General features: G+C 39.1%; 1 protein-coding gene across 1 annotated transcript; it reads right to left on the bottom strand.

Moving 5' to 3' along the window:
- Positions 1–1,707: 1,707 nt before the first annotated feature.
- On the bottom strand, positions 1,708–12,677 carry LOC130905808 (MOB kinase activator 1B). The gene is made up of 6 exons (XM_057819506.1): positions 12,169–12,677; positions 10,312–10,478; positions 8,351–8,444; positions 8,065–8,198; positions 6,313–6,476; positions 1,708–6,244 (listed from the first exon to the last, which is right to left on the bottom strand). Exons 1-6 carry the CDS (start codon positions 12,180–12,182, stop codon positions 6,167–6,169), a joined length of 651 nt encoding a protein of 216 aa, XP_057675489.1. The 5' UTR covers positions 12,183–12,677; the 3' UTR covers positions 1,708–6,166.
- Positions 12,678–15,680: the final 3,003 nt, after the last annotated feature.

Raw genomic sequence — 15,680 nt, 5'->3', positions numbered from 1 at the left:
TCGCGATGCAGAAATCGCAGACATCAAGGAGTGGTTGAGATTTTAATTTTAATGTATTTACCCTTTTAAACGTTTGTATTTTTTCTTTGTTTGGATCGATTATTTATCTAACATATCGGAGAAAATGCAACAGTAATGAAACAATACAATTCAGCGATAGTTATGAGGTAGATATCCGGGACTTTTTTACTGACACCATTTATTCCATTGTAGCGTCATTTGTTTAAAAGTTGAAAATATGCGAGTGAATAGTTTTTTTAAGTCGTTTTTTTTTTTTTTAAACGAAATATTAGACGTCAATTAATGATTCATAGCTAAAAATGAAGGACATTTTGAATAATATAATTAATTACCTTCGTTTTTTGGCTGGGTTGAAACAAAAGCGGTTGCGCGACATCTGTAAACGGGGGTTTCCAGGGTGAAACGGACAAATTAAAAATGGTTCGAGGGCTTAATACGCCATGAATCTCCTATGGCCGCATAGACATATTGTTCTATCAAACACAACAGTTGTTTTGGTTTAAAATACAGCAGTTTCTTTTAAAGAGGAGTGCAAGAGCAAAAACTGCTTTTTCAGTCTTGTCTGTGTTTCCGCCAAATATAAAAGAAAACAATGTTTTGTACATACAGTATATAAATGCTTTTTTTTTTTAATTGGAAAAAATTCTGCGATGGACTGAGGCTACATCTACGCTAGGACAGATAATTTTTTTACCTTGTAATTCAGACAATATCTTGTACTTGTTCGCAATACATTTAAGGTACGTTTATAAACGGCACGCTCCTGCAAGGCACGCCTTAATTTGCGCAGGCTACGCTAGTGCAAAAAGGAGCAGCCTCGTGTGTGACATCGTCTGCGCGGGTCACCTCAGAACTGGAAATTTATCATTTTTCATCGCTGTTCAATGTCTTCTCCGGACATACTCAATCATAAAATTTACAAGCTCTTTCAGTTGTAAAAAGAGGAGCAGGAAAGCCGAGTTTGTACCATTCACCTCAGTTGACGCCATAATGCCACACAAAAAATGGCGATGGAGTCACTTCCGTTGACGCTGATTTTTACACGGGTAGCTGGTGGCTACACTAGACTGGGTGTCCGGTGTTTAACAAATTAGCTGGCTCTCTAGCCGGTGTAATAAAATATCCGGACAAGGGGTACATTAGTATAGCCGACATGCCGTATAATAATTTGAAACTTTAAGGCTATTTCCGTCCTCGTGTAAACGTAGTCTAAGGGAGCGAAGTTTAAGCGCGAAGTAGCGAGGGATCATGTACGCACAACCTGCCAACGGCCACATCATAAAATGAGCGCATAAATATCGATTAACGCTATAATATAGGTGTCCAAACCATGGCCCGTGGCAAATCAAGGAGAATACGGCCTGTCCAAGAAGCTTGAATTTAGTGTACATTCTATTGAACTTCTCCGTTCTAACACTAGATGGAGCTTGAACAATGCCTCTCCATCCCGTGAAAATCTGACATGTTGAAATCAATGTAGGAAATTGTGTAGTTTCAGTATTTTTTTTTTTTTTTACATGAATAAACAAATCTAACGGGATAAATTGAGCTATCATGGTTGGGATTTTCTTGATTTTTTTTTTTTTTTTATATATTGCTGGACATTTTCCAGTTGTTCGTCAAAATGTTTGGGCACCCCTGCGCTATTATATACAGTACCATGACACAATAAACATCCACTTAAAATAATTCAAAAGAGTCAACGCCACCTTTATTTGCCTCGTAAACAGCAGAATTCCTTTCAGCAGCATTTGAACATCCATACAGAGCTATTATGTACACACGATTCCTCAATGAATACAGCTAACAAAGGAATAGAACAGAAGAGGAAAACGAGGCAGCGACAAGCCAGGCTGGGAGATTCTTCAAATTGTACAAGTGAACACATTCATATTCAAGAGCTAAGAAATCAATGGGATGAATATCCAAACTTAGGGATGGAAAGCTGCATCTTTTTTAAAAGACAAACAAACAATAACCTCCATGCTTATAGAAAGTTATCCTCAAGCGAACGACGAAGGAGTATTTGGCAGTAAAGAAATAAAAGGTCCTACGTAAAAAATAAAAAAACATGCAAAATTCTCATATTAAACGAGGAAAATATATGTTTAAAAATATTGTGTAGTTCTAATCTTAAAATAGATCATTGTCTTAAAGGGACTAAGATATTCAGAGTTAATTTAAAATACTTTTTTAGTTTCTAAAATTGACAAACTGTATTGTCCCTTTAAATAAGGAAAAGGTGATTTTGCTCAGATTTAGAAGAAAATTAAACCGCTAAATGTCACCAGTGTAATTGTACTGCGGAGACCAAATTTTCAGTGTCAGCTATGTTTTTCTCTTGGTATCCACTTCTTTCCCTAATACTCCTTCGTAGATCTCGTTATTTACATGTTGTGCGTTTTAGTATATCTTCTGGTAAACAAACAAAAAAAAGCGCTCTCGACACTAATTCCAAACTAAAGCGAAGCCATTCTTTTCAAAACCTGAAAGTCTAAATAAGTAAAAACTATATTCAGCGTGAATACGACCACGTATAACCGTAATTTTTTTTTTCTTTTTCAACTCACTGGCTGCCCTCGACGTCCAACCATTTTCACAAGGAGGGGTTGGCGGCCATCCATCAATAGTCAAAAAGATCGCTGTCAACGGCAGTTCATTCTTATTGCATAGAACACTTTTGAGAGCGCGAGATGTGCATGCAAAATAACAAGTAAAATATCTGGATAATGCCTCGTGAGCAGAGCGGACATTCAGTTTTGAGGAAGAAAAACAAACCATAGCGTGACAAAGCGCAAGTCGACATTCAGGCAAAGGGTCGGGAGAACTGTTGTTGCAACTTTCGGCCTGATCCATCCATATACACGCTGGCTCGCTCTCTGTAACAGGGGTGTCAAACTCATTTTGGTTGCTGGGCCACATTTATAGAAATTAGATCTCATGTGGGCTAATTTATTTTTGGCCAAATAAGTTAACTCACTGGATGCCATTGAATGCGTTGGAGGGCCAATCCATTTTGATTGGAAGGGTCAAAATGGATTGGGCGTCCAGCGCCATCAATAGCACTGGAGGATGAGCATTCACATGCAGTCCTTCCAGTATAAGTGAATTGGACGTTAAAGAGTTAATTTTGCGTCACTTCTTTGTAATTATAAGAGACTTACCTGTAAATATTGGATCATTTCATTGTACAGTATGAATGAGCTATAACGTGCCTGTCGGGTATAACAACCCAGCGGGCCGGATTGGGATTCCCTTGCGAGCCGTTTGAGGCCTGCGGTCCATACTTTTGACACCCCTGGCCCATAACATTTCTTGGTGTTCGGTGACATTTTATTATCAATATCAAATATGTGCATAGGACAGTGGCTCGTAACCTCACAGAAGGTACCAAACCCCACAAGTTTCACACATGCATTCACCAAACCCTTTGAGCAATTTTTTAGCTAAGCTAGCAGGCTAATATCTAACAGAGTTCCCGTTTAAATTTCTTCAAATTTCAAATTTACTACAAACAATTTTGCTTTTTGCTGTTGATTTTCATGTTGGAAAATGAAAATCATTTCACTGTTCTTTTTATGTCTACATTCTTATTTTACTGTCACATCGCATACTAATTTCATGTTTAAAATCACGCAATTTAAAAAAAAAAAAAATTATCTGTAATGCCCAAGCAGTTGAAAGGAAAAAAGCCTGTAAATTGGGGGCAAACCAGTCATAAAAGTAGCGTATTTTCTGCTTTATAAGGCCCACCTAAAGGCCTTTTATTTTCTATAAAGCCAACAGTATGCCTTACAATCCGATGCACCTTGTACAGTGGGGAGAACAAGTATTTGATACACTGCCAACTCCCCACTGTATAGGGATCAATATTGGTTACTGTAGATTCCGCACCATAAGGCACATCGGAGTATAAGGCGCACCTTCAGTGAATGGCCAATTTTAAAGCTGTTTTCATTAGTGGTGGGAATCTTTGGGCACCTAACGATTCGATTACGATTCAGAGGCTACGATTCGATTATAAATCGATTATTGATGCCCCCACCTACTCCTACACAAACTACTACTATTTCAGTATCAAATTAACAGATCAAAACAGTAGATAAAATAATCAAGTCCCCATTCTGTATCAGCAGCTTTAAACTACAATCAATAAATTTAATGTTGTGAATCAACCGTTTAAGTTGTTAAAATTGCTGCCGTTATTCCATAATTTCCCTTCTGACTTTCGACATGTGAAAGTTTTAAAACTGTTTCATCATTTAAAGATGGATTCAAGTTAAGATTTTGCCGATTTAGTAGTATTTTACAAAAAGTTAATTAGGTTCGCTACAACAGAGCCTTCCAGAGAAGTCTACTACTTTAAGATGGCGGCTGTTTACTAACGCTGGCAAGTCTGTTATTTCGCATCAAGTTTCTATACATGTTCTAACGCCGCCCACGTCTGTCATTTCGCATCCAGTTCTATATATATGTGATATCTACCACAGCATTATGCGGCCGTATGTTTTTAGCAACTAGCAACTGGGCGTTGTTTGTAGCGGCTATCGGCCGCAGTCAGGTATTGTTTTTTTATCTAGCAGCATGAGTTGAACATGATATTTACTCTCGGTCAGTTCCTCATTGCATCCCGAAGACCGCGCTGACTGTTTAAGTTCGGCTTTACCTGGGATTATTAAATAATCGGAATTTGGATGTTTGTGAATCATTCTCGAATTTTCCACGGCCGATTCGTGAACAATCTAAGAATCGGAAATTTCACACGCCTCTACTTTTCATACATAGGGCGCAAAGCATTACAAGGCGCAGTACTAGTTGTTGGGGTCGCATTATGCAACCACTAAATGAAGCTGCGCTAAAGGGAATGTCATGCCATGATTGACCAAATATTGATCCATATATAAGGCGCGCTATCGGCTTTTGAAATAAATTGAAGGCTTTTAGGTGCACCTTAAAGTGTGGAAAACACGGTAATCATGGCATGACATTCCCATTAGCGCAGTTCTATCTAGTGAATGCATAACGCAACCCCAATCACTACTACGCCTTATAATCTGGTGCACCCTATATATGAAAAGTTTTAAAAGAGGCCAGTCATTGAAGATGCCTGGCACCGCAAGACTATTCTCCCTGTATTTTTCAAACACTGTGAGAATAGTCTGGGACCCAGCTCCTTAATAGCCTCTCGAGGCGAACAAAATCATCCGTCCAATCAGATTCGATTATTTGCGTGACGTGTTCTTAACAAGCAACGTCACTCTTGCGTTTCGGAATTCGTCTCCACAACAACACAGATGGTGAACGGGAGAGCCGAGAATATGTTCCAATCCGCGGTAAATTCAGTTTTAAATGACCAAAAACACATCGACACAAGTCATTGACAACAGTGTCTCGTGCAAGCAATGTCGAATAAACTTCTCCATTCGCCGCTCGCGCTAGTTTCTTGTCGCTTTACCAACGTCACGTCTGCCCGTCGCTGATTGGTCCACTCCGCTGTCTTTTTGCTGTGGCTTGCCCTGGGAATTTGGGAATTTGATCCGCCGGACTCATTCGCTGGAACAGCGGTGAGTCTGGTGTACCAGGCAATCATTGAAGGTGCGCCTTATACTCCGATGTGCCTTATAGTGCGGAAAATATGGTAGTCTAAAACGACACTTTGCCTTTAGCGAGCATATGAAAATAGGGCCATGTGTGTTAACTTTTGCCGAGCACCTGGGGTTTGATCCAGCCCAGATTAAGAACCACTGGCCTAGGATCTTTAAATCAAATCAAATCAAATATTTGCGGGGCCTTTATCTTGCTATAGTTCTCGCTGCGGATGCCGGGTCAGGCACTTGGGATGCGGAGGAAAAAGCAGCAAACTAAAAAAATATTGGAATACTTTCTGCTCTTGGAACGGCACTATTTTTTTTTGTACGTAGCGACCCGACGACTGTCACGCGAAGATAGCAGGTATGTAACGTTAAGACAAGTCCCGGTGCAATTAAAACCCATCCAGACCCGCTCCGGTGTACCGGGTCTCCTTTAGAAACATTTCCCCAAATGGAAATATAGTTTTATACTGCATACGTACAGCCGAGGGGGGATACAGGGGAGTAGAGGGGTTTTCTGTGCAAAACTAGATGGCAACAAAGGACGATGGCGTTTATCTGTCCTTAGTGGTCAGCTTTTCGATAAGCTCCTGGAGTGGCGCCAATTCTTTACGGTCGATCAGGTTGAACTCCTGAGAACAGACAATGAGACGAGAGTCAGACAAGACGTTACGGGTAAAATCGAGGCATCTCTTTATACCTGGACAAAGAAGATAAAGTGTTTGAAGGACGTGTTGAGGTGGGCCTCCTCCTGTAGCTGCATGACGGAGTCAAAGTGCTGGTGGTAGATGTGAGCGTAGACGCGGAACAGACGCTTCAGGATGGTCTTGGCCACGGACATGAAGTTGCGCTTAAATGGTACGCCTTGAGGATGACACAAGAACAGACATTAATGGATGTTTAGACGGTTTACGTCAGGAGTTTGCATACCACGGCCCAGTTTTGATCGGGTCGCAGCAAATGATGAAAATATCACTGAATGTGGCCGGCACAAGAAGCTAGAGTTCAGCCTGCATTAAGCCTGAACGATATATCGTTTAAACATCGCCATGTGCGTGTGCGCGATAGTCCCATCGCAAGCACGTGCGATAGTTTTTCTTTTTTTTGATCCACATACGCCTCACTTTCTGGTCTGCGCACAGCCTCCTACCCTCCCTCTCCCAGCCTTTTGATCCTCTCAGTCGCTGCGGCACAACGATGGCTTTGATCTGGCCAAAGAAGCAGACTTCACACGGGCATCTGTCAATCATCGTTTAACTTGTTAAACAGTTGCAAGAAAGCCCGGCTGGAACAAATGTGTGTACTGTGGGGACGTTGGAGACATTTAAATGCCAGAAGTGATCATGAGGAGTTTGAAATTTCTACATGTCACTTCAACGGTCACAGCTAAATTAGATAAACAGAAGCATTTAATAAAGCCAAGCATTTATCTGCTACAGTACTTTATTCTTGTTCAAAAATTATTTGGTTGGACAGTTATGTTTAAAACTTATCATGACATTTGAAGTGCTTAAAAACCATTTATTTATATACATTTTTTAAATCACTTTGGGGGAAAAAGTGAGAAAAAAAACATGTCTTATATGTATCTCTTTCCAATGCTATATCTGAATAAGTACATTGGGCACAAAAAAACACACACACACAAAAAAGAAATGGAGGGGTGCGCTACTTGCGGTTTTTCACTTATCGCGGCGGGTTCTGGTCCCCATTAACTGCAAAAAACAAGGGATGACTGTACACTGTGGTGATGGTGAGTCATCTAAAGTCTTTCCAAACAGCTATTTAAGTCATCTTGTGAAAATTTCTTGAAAAAAATATACATTTTTTTTTAACATCGCAATATAATATCGCAATATATCGCAAACCCCCCCAAAAAATCGCAGCAATAGTTTTTTTCCAATATCGTTCAGGCCTAGCCTGCATTGTTGCAGTTTTAACACTAAATTGAGCTAGTCACTTAAACCTTAAACGTCGCGGGACGCATTGACGCGTTCGGTGCGCATATTTGAAGCCTCATCACGTTGTACTGACGTCACCCACGTGCCACATCCCTAACACAGGCACACATACTTCTGAAAGCGGTCATCCGAGAAAAAAAAAAAGCTTTAGACAGCCCTGGTTAATGCCACAGTAAAAACCAAAACGCTGAGAGGATTCTTCATGCCATTCTAGAAATGTGTACTCGTTTTCCAATTCCACCGAAACTACTAAGAAGGAGGAAGCACGAGTGTGCAGTTGTGACTAAAGCGCGTGGTGAGCTCTTATGAATTACGAAACCGCTAAACTGTTGCGACATCGGAAAGCTGCCTTCTCGTCATCTCCGACGGCTCGCAAAGTCTTCAAATGCAACAATGAACACAGCACTTTTGGATGCCGTCCAGCTCTGTCGGGCCTCCGCCCGTCTGTACAAGACTCAGCGGGTCTGCCTCGCAACTTTTTAACTGCGTACCGATCTTGGAGGGGAAAAGCGTCTCGTCGTCCAGCTGGTCTTGGACCCACGTCATCAAGTAATCAATGTACTTAGGCGCGGAGCACTTGATGGGCTTCTTGATGTTGGTGCCGTCGGCCCAGTGATACTCGTATCTGCAAGTGAGAGTGCGGACACATACATTGGGCTCAAAAGGCTCGGCAGAAAGATTCAAGTATTTCGACCCTAAGGCTGTAGGTAAAAGGCAGACGTGTTAAAGCACATCAAATAAAACAATAAAGCTGTGAGCATTTGGGCGCTGACTCACTTCGGACCGGCAGACATGACAGGGCAGCTCTCCTCCGTGCAGAAATCTGTGATGGTTCCGTACAGCATGTTGATCTGGTTGAAGAAGTCCACAGCTGGGAAAATCACAATACGCTTTGATACGGCGTTTTTAATAGAAATGTTCTTCTTTCACTAACCACCACAACACATACTCTGTGAATACAAAACATTTGGGCTGCAACAAAGGATTATTTAAAGCAACACTTCATATTTTCCATTCTCAGTGATGTTGGCGACGCCAATGGACAAAAGCGGTCGTGTTTTGACTAACGCAGTACTCCTCAAATAGTGGGGCGCAGAACGCTGCCCGGGGTGGCGCACGTGACCTCAGGGAACATACTTTTTTGCCGTACTAGAATAAAATGTAATTGCAAATCCACTCAGCGGGTGGCAGAGGCGCTCTCACTTTAAGAGTGTGCACCATATTTTTTAACCAAACAAAGAGCGCACAGCAAAGAGCACCGGAGATGTGAAAAGCTAAGACCAGGAAATATGAGGAAGGGTACGGTAATTTTTGGACTATAAGTCACACCTGAGCATGCACCCAAAACATTTAAGTCGCACCGGAGTATAAGTCACATTTTGGGGGGAAATTTACTTGATAAAATCAAACATAGAGAACAGATATGTCATCTTGAATTTAAAATAAAATTATAATAGAGAACAACATGCTGAACAAGTGTACATACCTATGTGTATGATAATGTTAGATGATGCATGAACAACAAAATACGAACGTGGCCAGTATGTTAGTATAGCTATTAAGAGTTATTCAGCTAACGATAGCATAAAAAACATGCTAACGAGTTTACCAAACCATCAGTGTCACTCCAAAACACCAAAATAACATGTGAAATGATATAATAATGTGTTAATAATTTCACACATAAGTCACTCCTGAGCATAAGTTGCACCCCCCAGCCAAACTATGAAAAAAAAAAACGACCCATTGTCCGAAAAATACGGTATGTAGCGTAGTTTTCATGTTTCAAGTGTCACCTCTTAACCGCAAGTTTGCGTTTTGGATAAGACTGCCAATGTTTTAAAGCAGGATCAAGTGTCTTTTCCATTAGCCTCAATGTAGCAATGCTAATGTTTCACAATGTTTAACATCGATGTGTTTCCTTATTTTGTATGTCTGAACTTTAATTATACAGTGACATGAAATGACAGATGAAGGCTAAGTTAGAACATGTAAGGAGAACTAGATGCGAAATGACAGACTTGCCGTTTAGTAATTGACGCGTTGTAAACAGCCGCCATCTTAAAGCAGTACACTTCTCTAGAAGACTTTGTTGTAGCGAACCCAATTAACTTTTTATCTAAAATACTAATTCGGCAAAATCTTGACTTGAATCTTATCTTTAAATGATGAAACTATTTTAAAACTTTCACATGTTGGAACTAGACAGAAGGGAAATTATGGACTAATGGGAGCAATTTTAACAACCTTAACGGTTGATTCACAACATTAAATTAACCTGAGTATTTTATTTACTGTTTTTAACTGTTAACTTGATACTGAAATATTAGTTTGGTTCAGCCAGAGAGGATTTTTGAACAATGAACTAATGTACAAAACATTATAATTGAATCGGAGCCACTGAATTGTCATCGAATCATTAGGTGCCTGAAGATTCCCACCTCTGTTGCTGTGTGGGACTACTTCTCTTCAGAAGTTAATGATAGTAATAGAGCATTATGTAATATTTGTAAACAGAGCATTTCTGAAGGAGAAACCCACTTTAATACAAAAAGGATTTGTCAATGACATTATTTTTACTGAACTAATCGTATGGGATCGGAAAAACGAATTTTGAAAAAAATCGGAAGTAAAAAAAATAATCAGCATCAGGCCATCCTTACTATTAAGAGGCTCAAAAACAGGCTAACATTTTTAGGTTAAGAATGTCCCTAAATAAATAAGTAGATGTGCCTTACTGTTTACGGCGACCCACTCGTTGAGATCTTCACCCTCGGGCAACATGACGGCCATGCGCAGGTTTCCGCTTCCCAGCGTGGCTTCGGCATGTTTCAACAGCTCATACTGGTGCGAGCCCTCTGGGATGTTTTTCTTGGGCTTAAACGTCTTGGACGAGCGACTTCCACTGCGAAAAGACACGAAAAATGGTGAAGATAAATTTCAGAGAAGAAATAATTATTCCTGTGAGGTTAAAATACTCTTCAGGAGACAATAGGTCTTCATAGATGTTTGCTGAAAAAAAGTGCTGACATAAGAGTTGAACGGACGGGTCCGGCCGAGCAGAACAGAGTGTCTCTGTGTGACTAATGAGGCCGCTTGGAGTGGTCAACATCTCCCGTGGCCCCCATTAAACAAGAAGAACTCATCGCGTGAGTCAGCGGAGAATGGAAGGACACGAGGATGGAGCTTGACAATTTCCCAAAGAGTTGCGCAAAACTAGAAAGCAGCTGGGTGGCTGAATAACATTTATTTCTGGTTACATAGTAACATAATATTCGTAGTTAAGATTTTTTTTTGCGGTTCGATTTTGGTTTCTATGCAGATTTTCAGCTACTGTATAGTGTAAATTGACAGTTTGACACATGATTAAAAACCCTTCCTGAACTTAACCTCTCTTTCTTTGCACTAAAAAATCTATCTCATCCACACCAAACTAACTTTTCACACAAACCTCCGTGTAGTTGGCCCCCATCAGATGCAAATTTATAGAAAGATTATGTTGTTCAATTGTGCTCATTTGTGCTGATTTTTTTTTTTTTCGTTCGTGCTCCTATTGTTTTTTTTTTTTTTTAGATATTAACAATTCTTATATATCTTTAGGGGGAATCTGAGGTCAACCAGCCCTCTATTTTGATTAAAAATAGCTAAAAATTGTGTCAATCGTTTATGCTGCTATCGTGTTTGAGAGATATTAATTTCAAGTGATGACATCGCGCAGCCACCCATTTCCTGCTAAATGGACCCGAAGGGGTGCCATTGTGTTGGTGCTAGTTGTTGGGAGCCCCCTCTGTTATTAAAAGAGTTGGTACGATTCATCAGCCGTAATAGAGGTGCTGCGATTGATGTCATCACATAAAATTACAATTTCAATATCTATAAAACAATGGCAGCACAAACGAAGACATACTTTTTCCATAAATTTGCGTCTTATGGAGGGCCAACTTCACGAAGGTCTCGCACAAAGTCGTCAAAATCACACCACGTACAATCAGGGTCTTAATTTGCCCAACTTGAGCTTCCATTTCAAGAAATGTTTGCACTTTTCATACACAATCGTTGATCTTTGGGGCATTGCTTTTGAAAATTAAAACTACAGTACACCTAATCCTTTAACTGTTGAAATAACAACCATTCAGGCACCTTCAGCACCCAACACGTCGCATTTAACTATCTGCATAGTTGTCATTTGTTTTGTCGGCTCAGTTCAGTAACAAACGCCTTATGTCTCGTTTACAACTCCAGAATTATCGGATAATATTGTGAATTCTCACAGAAACTACACACAACAACAACTAAAACTATCCGCGGCTAAATGACACACCTCCGTACAATTATCCCATTTATGAGCTTTGACGTTTCTCCTAATGTGACTCTTACATGAATATATTACTCTGAAACGTGGTTCTTAACTGATATAACAATTTGCATGTAAATAAAGACAACGTTGACACGACAGTCACTAGCTTTTGCCCCGAACCTGCTACAGCTAGCATCACGGCTATCCTCGAGACGCTGGCCAAGTATGCAAAGTAAAAGCGCAAAAACATGGCTTTGGCAAGGAGCAAATAAACAAACGAGTTGACAAAACAACTTACAAGAGAAAGCTCATGTTTCCTCGGGCGGTGCTTCTTTGTCTCGTTCTCGGCAAATAAAAAGAATAATAGCAGCAGCAAAGGAGGAGGAAATGCAAAGATGAGGCGGGCGAACGGGAGGGATTGTTTGTCCAAGTCTCACAAGTCCTCGTCGTGACTTCTCGGCCTTTCTCGCGGCCTTCTTTTGGGCAAATTACGTACACGAACAAACGGATACAGCGATATATAGGCGTTACAATCGCACTCAAAAAACCCGAATTAATGTGGAGGCTTCACTAAAGAGCTGTTGGTTCACTGTAATGTGCTGTAGCGACTGAGGAACCAGTACAACACTATCTTAGATATCGCATATATACGACTAGGTGGCTAAAGACGGAATCAACGAAGTAAATGACTGACGGCCATCTTGCGTCAGAAAATTTATATGGCTGGCTTTATTTTGAAGCGGACATACAACGAGTTATTTTGCTCTAAAATACTCGTATTATTATAAACTGTTTAGTTTATAACAACCCGTACAGATGTAGCTATGATTATGGCTGGATGTTGAAAAATGATACTTTGTAAAATGCATTTAATTTACTGCATCAATGCTCATAAAAACTAAGCCGTTTGAAAATCAGTTGAAAATTGAGTCATTTATACAGCTACTTCAAAGTAAATTATTTCAAAGTACACGCTCAGTGGACTATAATGTCTTATTAAACGAATGGTTCTGTCGCAAAACGGCCGACAAATAACGATGCATGACCCTGTTGGCTCACAACGTGCACCACTTATCTAGTTTTGTATATGCGATAATTATGAACACAGCTGACGAGTCTGAGCTCGACTTCTTCATGAGAAGCGTTGGCCGATTTCTTTCCTGTGCTGACATCTAGTGGCTGAAGTGTTAACTACAATCCAGGTTGGCACTACCGTACTTCAATACGTATATCACATTTAAAATGAATTATTTCAACTCTTGGGGACAACAATCTAAATTCTAAAAAAAAAAAAAAAAAAAAAAATCTAAATTTATTTCAGTACAGAAAATAAAATTAAGTTATATTTCAATTATTTAAATAATATTGAATCATCAAACTAAATTTGACTCAGGACACAAAATAAATAACATTAAAATAATATAATTAAATGAAATTGAGTCTGGTGGACAACAATATCCCTTCCATTTCAATGGGTTATTTTTAAGTATTAAATGATTGGCTGCCAAGGACGGGGATAGACGTCCAATCCATTTTGACTGGGAGAGTGGCATGGTCTTTCGATCAATGGCAGTGAATGAATTAAGGGCCACAAGTAACAAATTTATCTTCATGTAGCTTTATATTTACATATGACTAAAATAAATTTTGCAGAAGAGAAAATGTCCACCGACACAAAAAAAAGTCAAGGAAATCACAACCAATTGTATATCAATTTATCAAAATGGATTATTCTTTACATTCATGTAAAAAAAAAAAAAATACTGAAATTGTACACAGCATGTATTCAGGTTTTGACCTCTGAGCTAATTGAGAACTGTTCTAGTGACTAGCTGTATCTAGCATTAAAACTGAGAAGTGCAACAGAATGTAGGCTGAATTCAAACTTCTTGTTCAGGCCATATTCAATGATATTTTCATAATTCGCCATTAAAACTGGGCAGCGGGCTTCCTTGTCCTGTCAATGTTTACAATATTTTGCTTTGAAAATATGAAACTTAATTGTTTGTGTTATTTAGAAATGAAGTATTTACTATATTTGTGTAATTTTGATGATCAGATGACAATTTATAATCATTTAAAAACGAAACGTTAAGAAATCTTCAAGCACAGTTATGAGGGAAAATCAGAGTTGGGTAGTAACGCATTACATTTAGTCCTTTACATTTACTTGAGTAACTTTTTGGAAAAAAAATATTTCTAACAACGCCTTACTTTTTAATTTTACTTGAATAAATTTGTGAAGAAAAAATGCTACTCTTAGTCCACTACTTTGGGCTACACTCCAGTCTTTTCCTCATTATTCTACATACCTGTATCCAATTAGGCCTTATTTTTGCCAGCACACCGGCTCTTCCACTTTAACTAATGAGACGTTGCAACAATATTTAGATGACTCCATGATGCCAATCAGATGTACCAATACAGTCACGTGACCACACACAACCTTGCAGTCGGGAAGTTTATGATTATAGCTAGGGCTGTCAAAATTATCGCGTTAGCAGGTGGTAATTATTTTTTTAAATTAATCACGTTAAAATATTTGGTGCAATTAACACAAAAGCCCCGCTCAAACAGATTAAAATGACAGCACAGTGCAATGACAACTTGTCGCTTGGGTGCGACTGATTTTATGGGCTTAAGCACCGTCCATGAGCATTGTGTAATTATTGACATCAATAATGGCGAGCTACTAGTTTATTTTTTGTTTGAAAATTTTACAAATTTTATTAAAACGAAAACATTAAGATAGATTTTAATATAAAATTTCTATAACTTGTACTAACATTTATCTTTTAAGAACTACAAGTCTTTCTATCCATGGATCGCTTTAACAGAATGTTAATAATGTTAATGCCATCTTGTTGATTTATTGTTATAATAAACAAATACAGTACTTATGTACGTATGTTGAATGTATATATCCGTCTTGTGTCTTATCTTTTCGTTCCAACAATAATTTACAGAAAAATATGGCATATTTATTCATGGTTTGAATTACGATTAGTTAAGATTAATTAATTTTTAAGCTGTAATTAACTCGAATAAAAATTTCAATCGTTTGACAGCCTTCGATAATACCTCTCTCCAATTTATATGCCATCAATAGACCACGGAAAACTGGCGACATGACCATTTTAATTTCATGGTAGGATTTTTTTTCCACTAGAGGGCATACATGCTCTTTGGACGAGTGATGCTTCCTTTTTTGTAAAAGTAATTTTCTAGTCGGAATTTACATAATTTTTGTGTATTTTTCCACCAAATATGGTCATGTAATAAATTACAGGTAGTCCCAGGTTTACAAACGACTTCCGTTCCTACAGTGGTGACTAAACTCCGAAATTCCGCGTGAATCGGAATTAACCCCTTAAGTACTGCTAAATACCCCCTAAATCTCAAGATAACTATCCAAAAACATGTATTGTACGTCATTGTAATGTGCTCGCCAAGACGTTGGAGTTAAGTCGTAGCTAGGTTGGCGAGCTAAGCTGTAATCTTTTCCCTCGCGCTCTCACTCAGCTGCGCTACTTCTTCTTTGACAAAGTGAAGCAGCAGGAGGGAGAGGAAAATTTAGATATTTAGTAGAGATGTCGATCGGGTCCGATCACGTCATTTTCAAAGTATTGGAATTCGCAAAAAAATATCGGCCATGCCTTTTATATATATATATTAGGGCTGTCAAAATTATCGCGTTAACGCGCGGTAATTAATTTTTTAAATTAATCACGTTAAAATATTTGACGCAATTAACGCACATGTCCCGCACTGTCCCATGTCAGACAGTATTCTGCCTTTTGGTAAGTTTTA

This window comes from Corythoichthys intestinalis, chromosome 17 (assembly GCF_030265065.1).
Source record: "Corythoichthys intestinalis isolate RoL2023-P3 chromosome 17, ASM3026506v1, whole genome shotgun sequence".
Classification (NCBI taxonomy): domain Eukaryota; kingdom Metazoa; phylum Chordata; class Actinopteri; order Syngnathiformes; family Syngnathidae; genus Corythoichthys; species Corythoichthys intestinalis.
The sequence above is the reverse complement of the archived record's forward strand: the minus strand, read 5'-3'. Positions and strand labels throughout refer to the sequence as shown.

Coding starts and splice junctions, on each gene's coding strand:
- LOC130905808 (XM_057819506.1), bottom strand. Junction 6,477..8,064: donor GCTTTTCCCCTCCAAGATCG/GTACGCAGTTAA, acceptor GTCATCCTCAAG/GCGTACCATTTAAGCGCAAC. Junction 6,245..6,312: donor ACTTTATCTTCTTTGTCCAG/GTATAAAGAGAT, acceptor GTCTGTTCTCAG/GAGTTCAACCTGATCGACCG.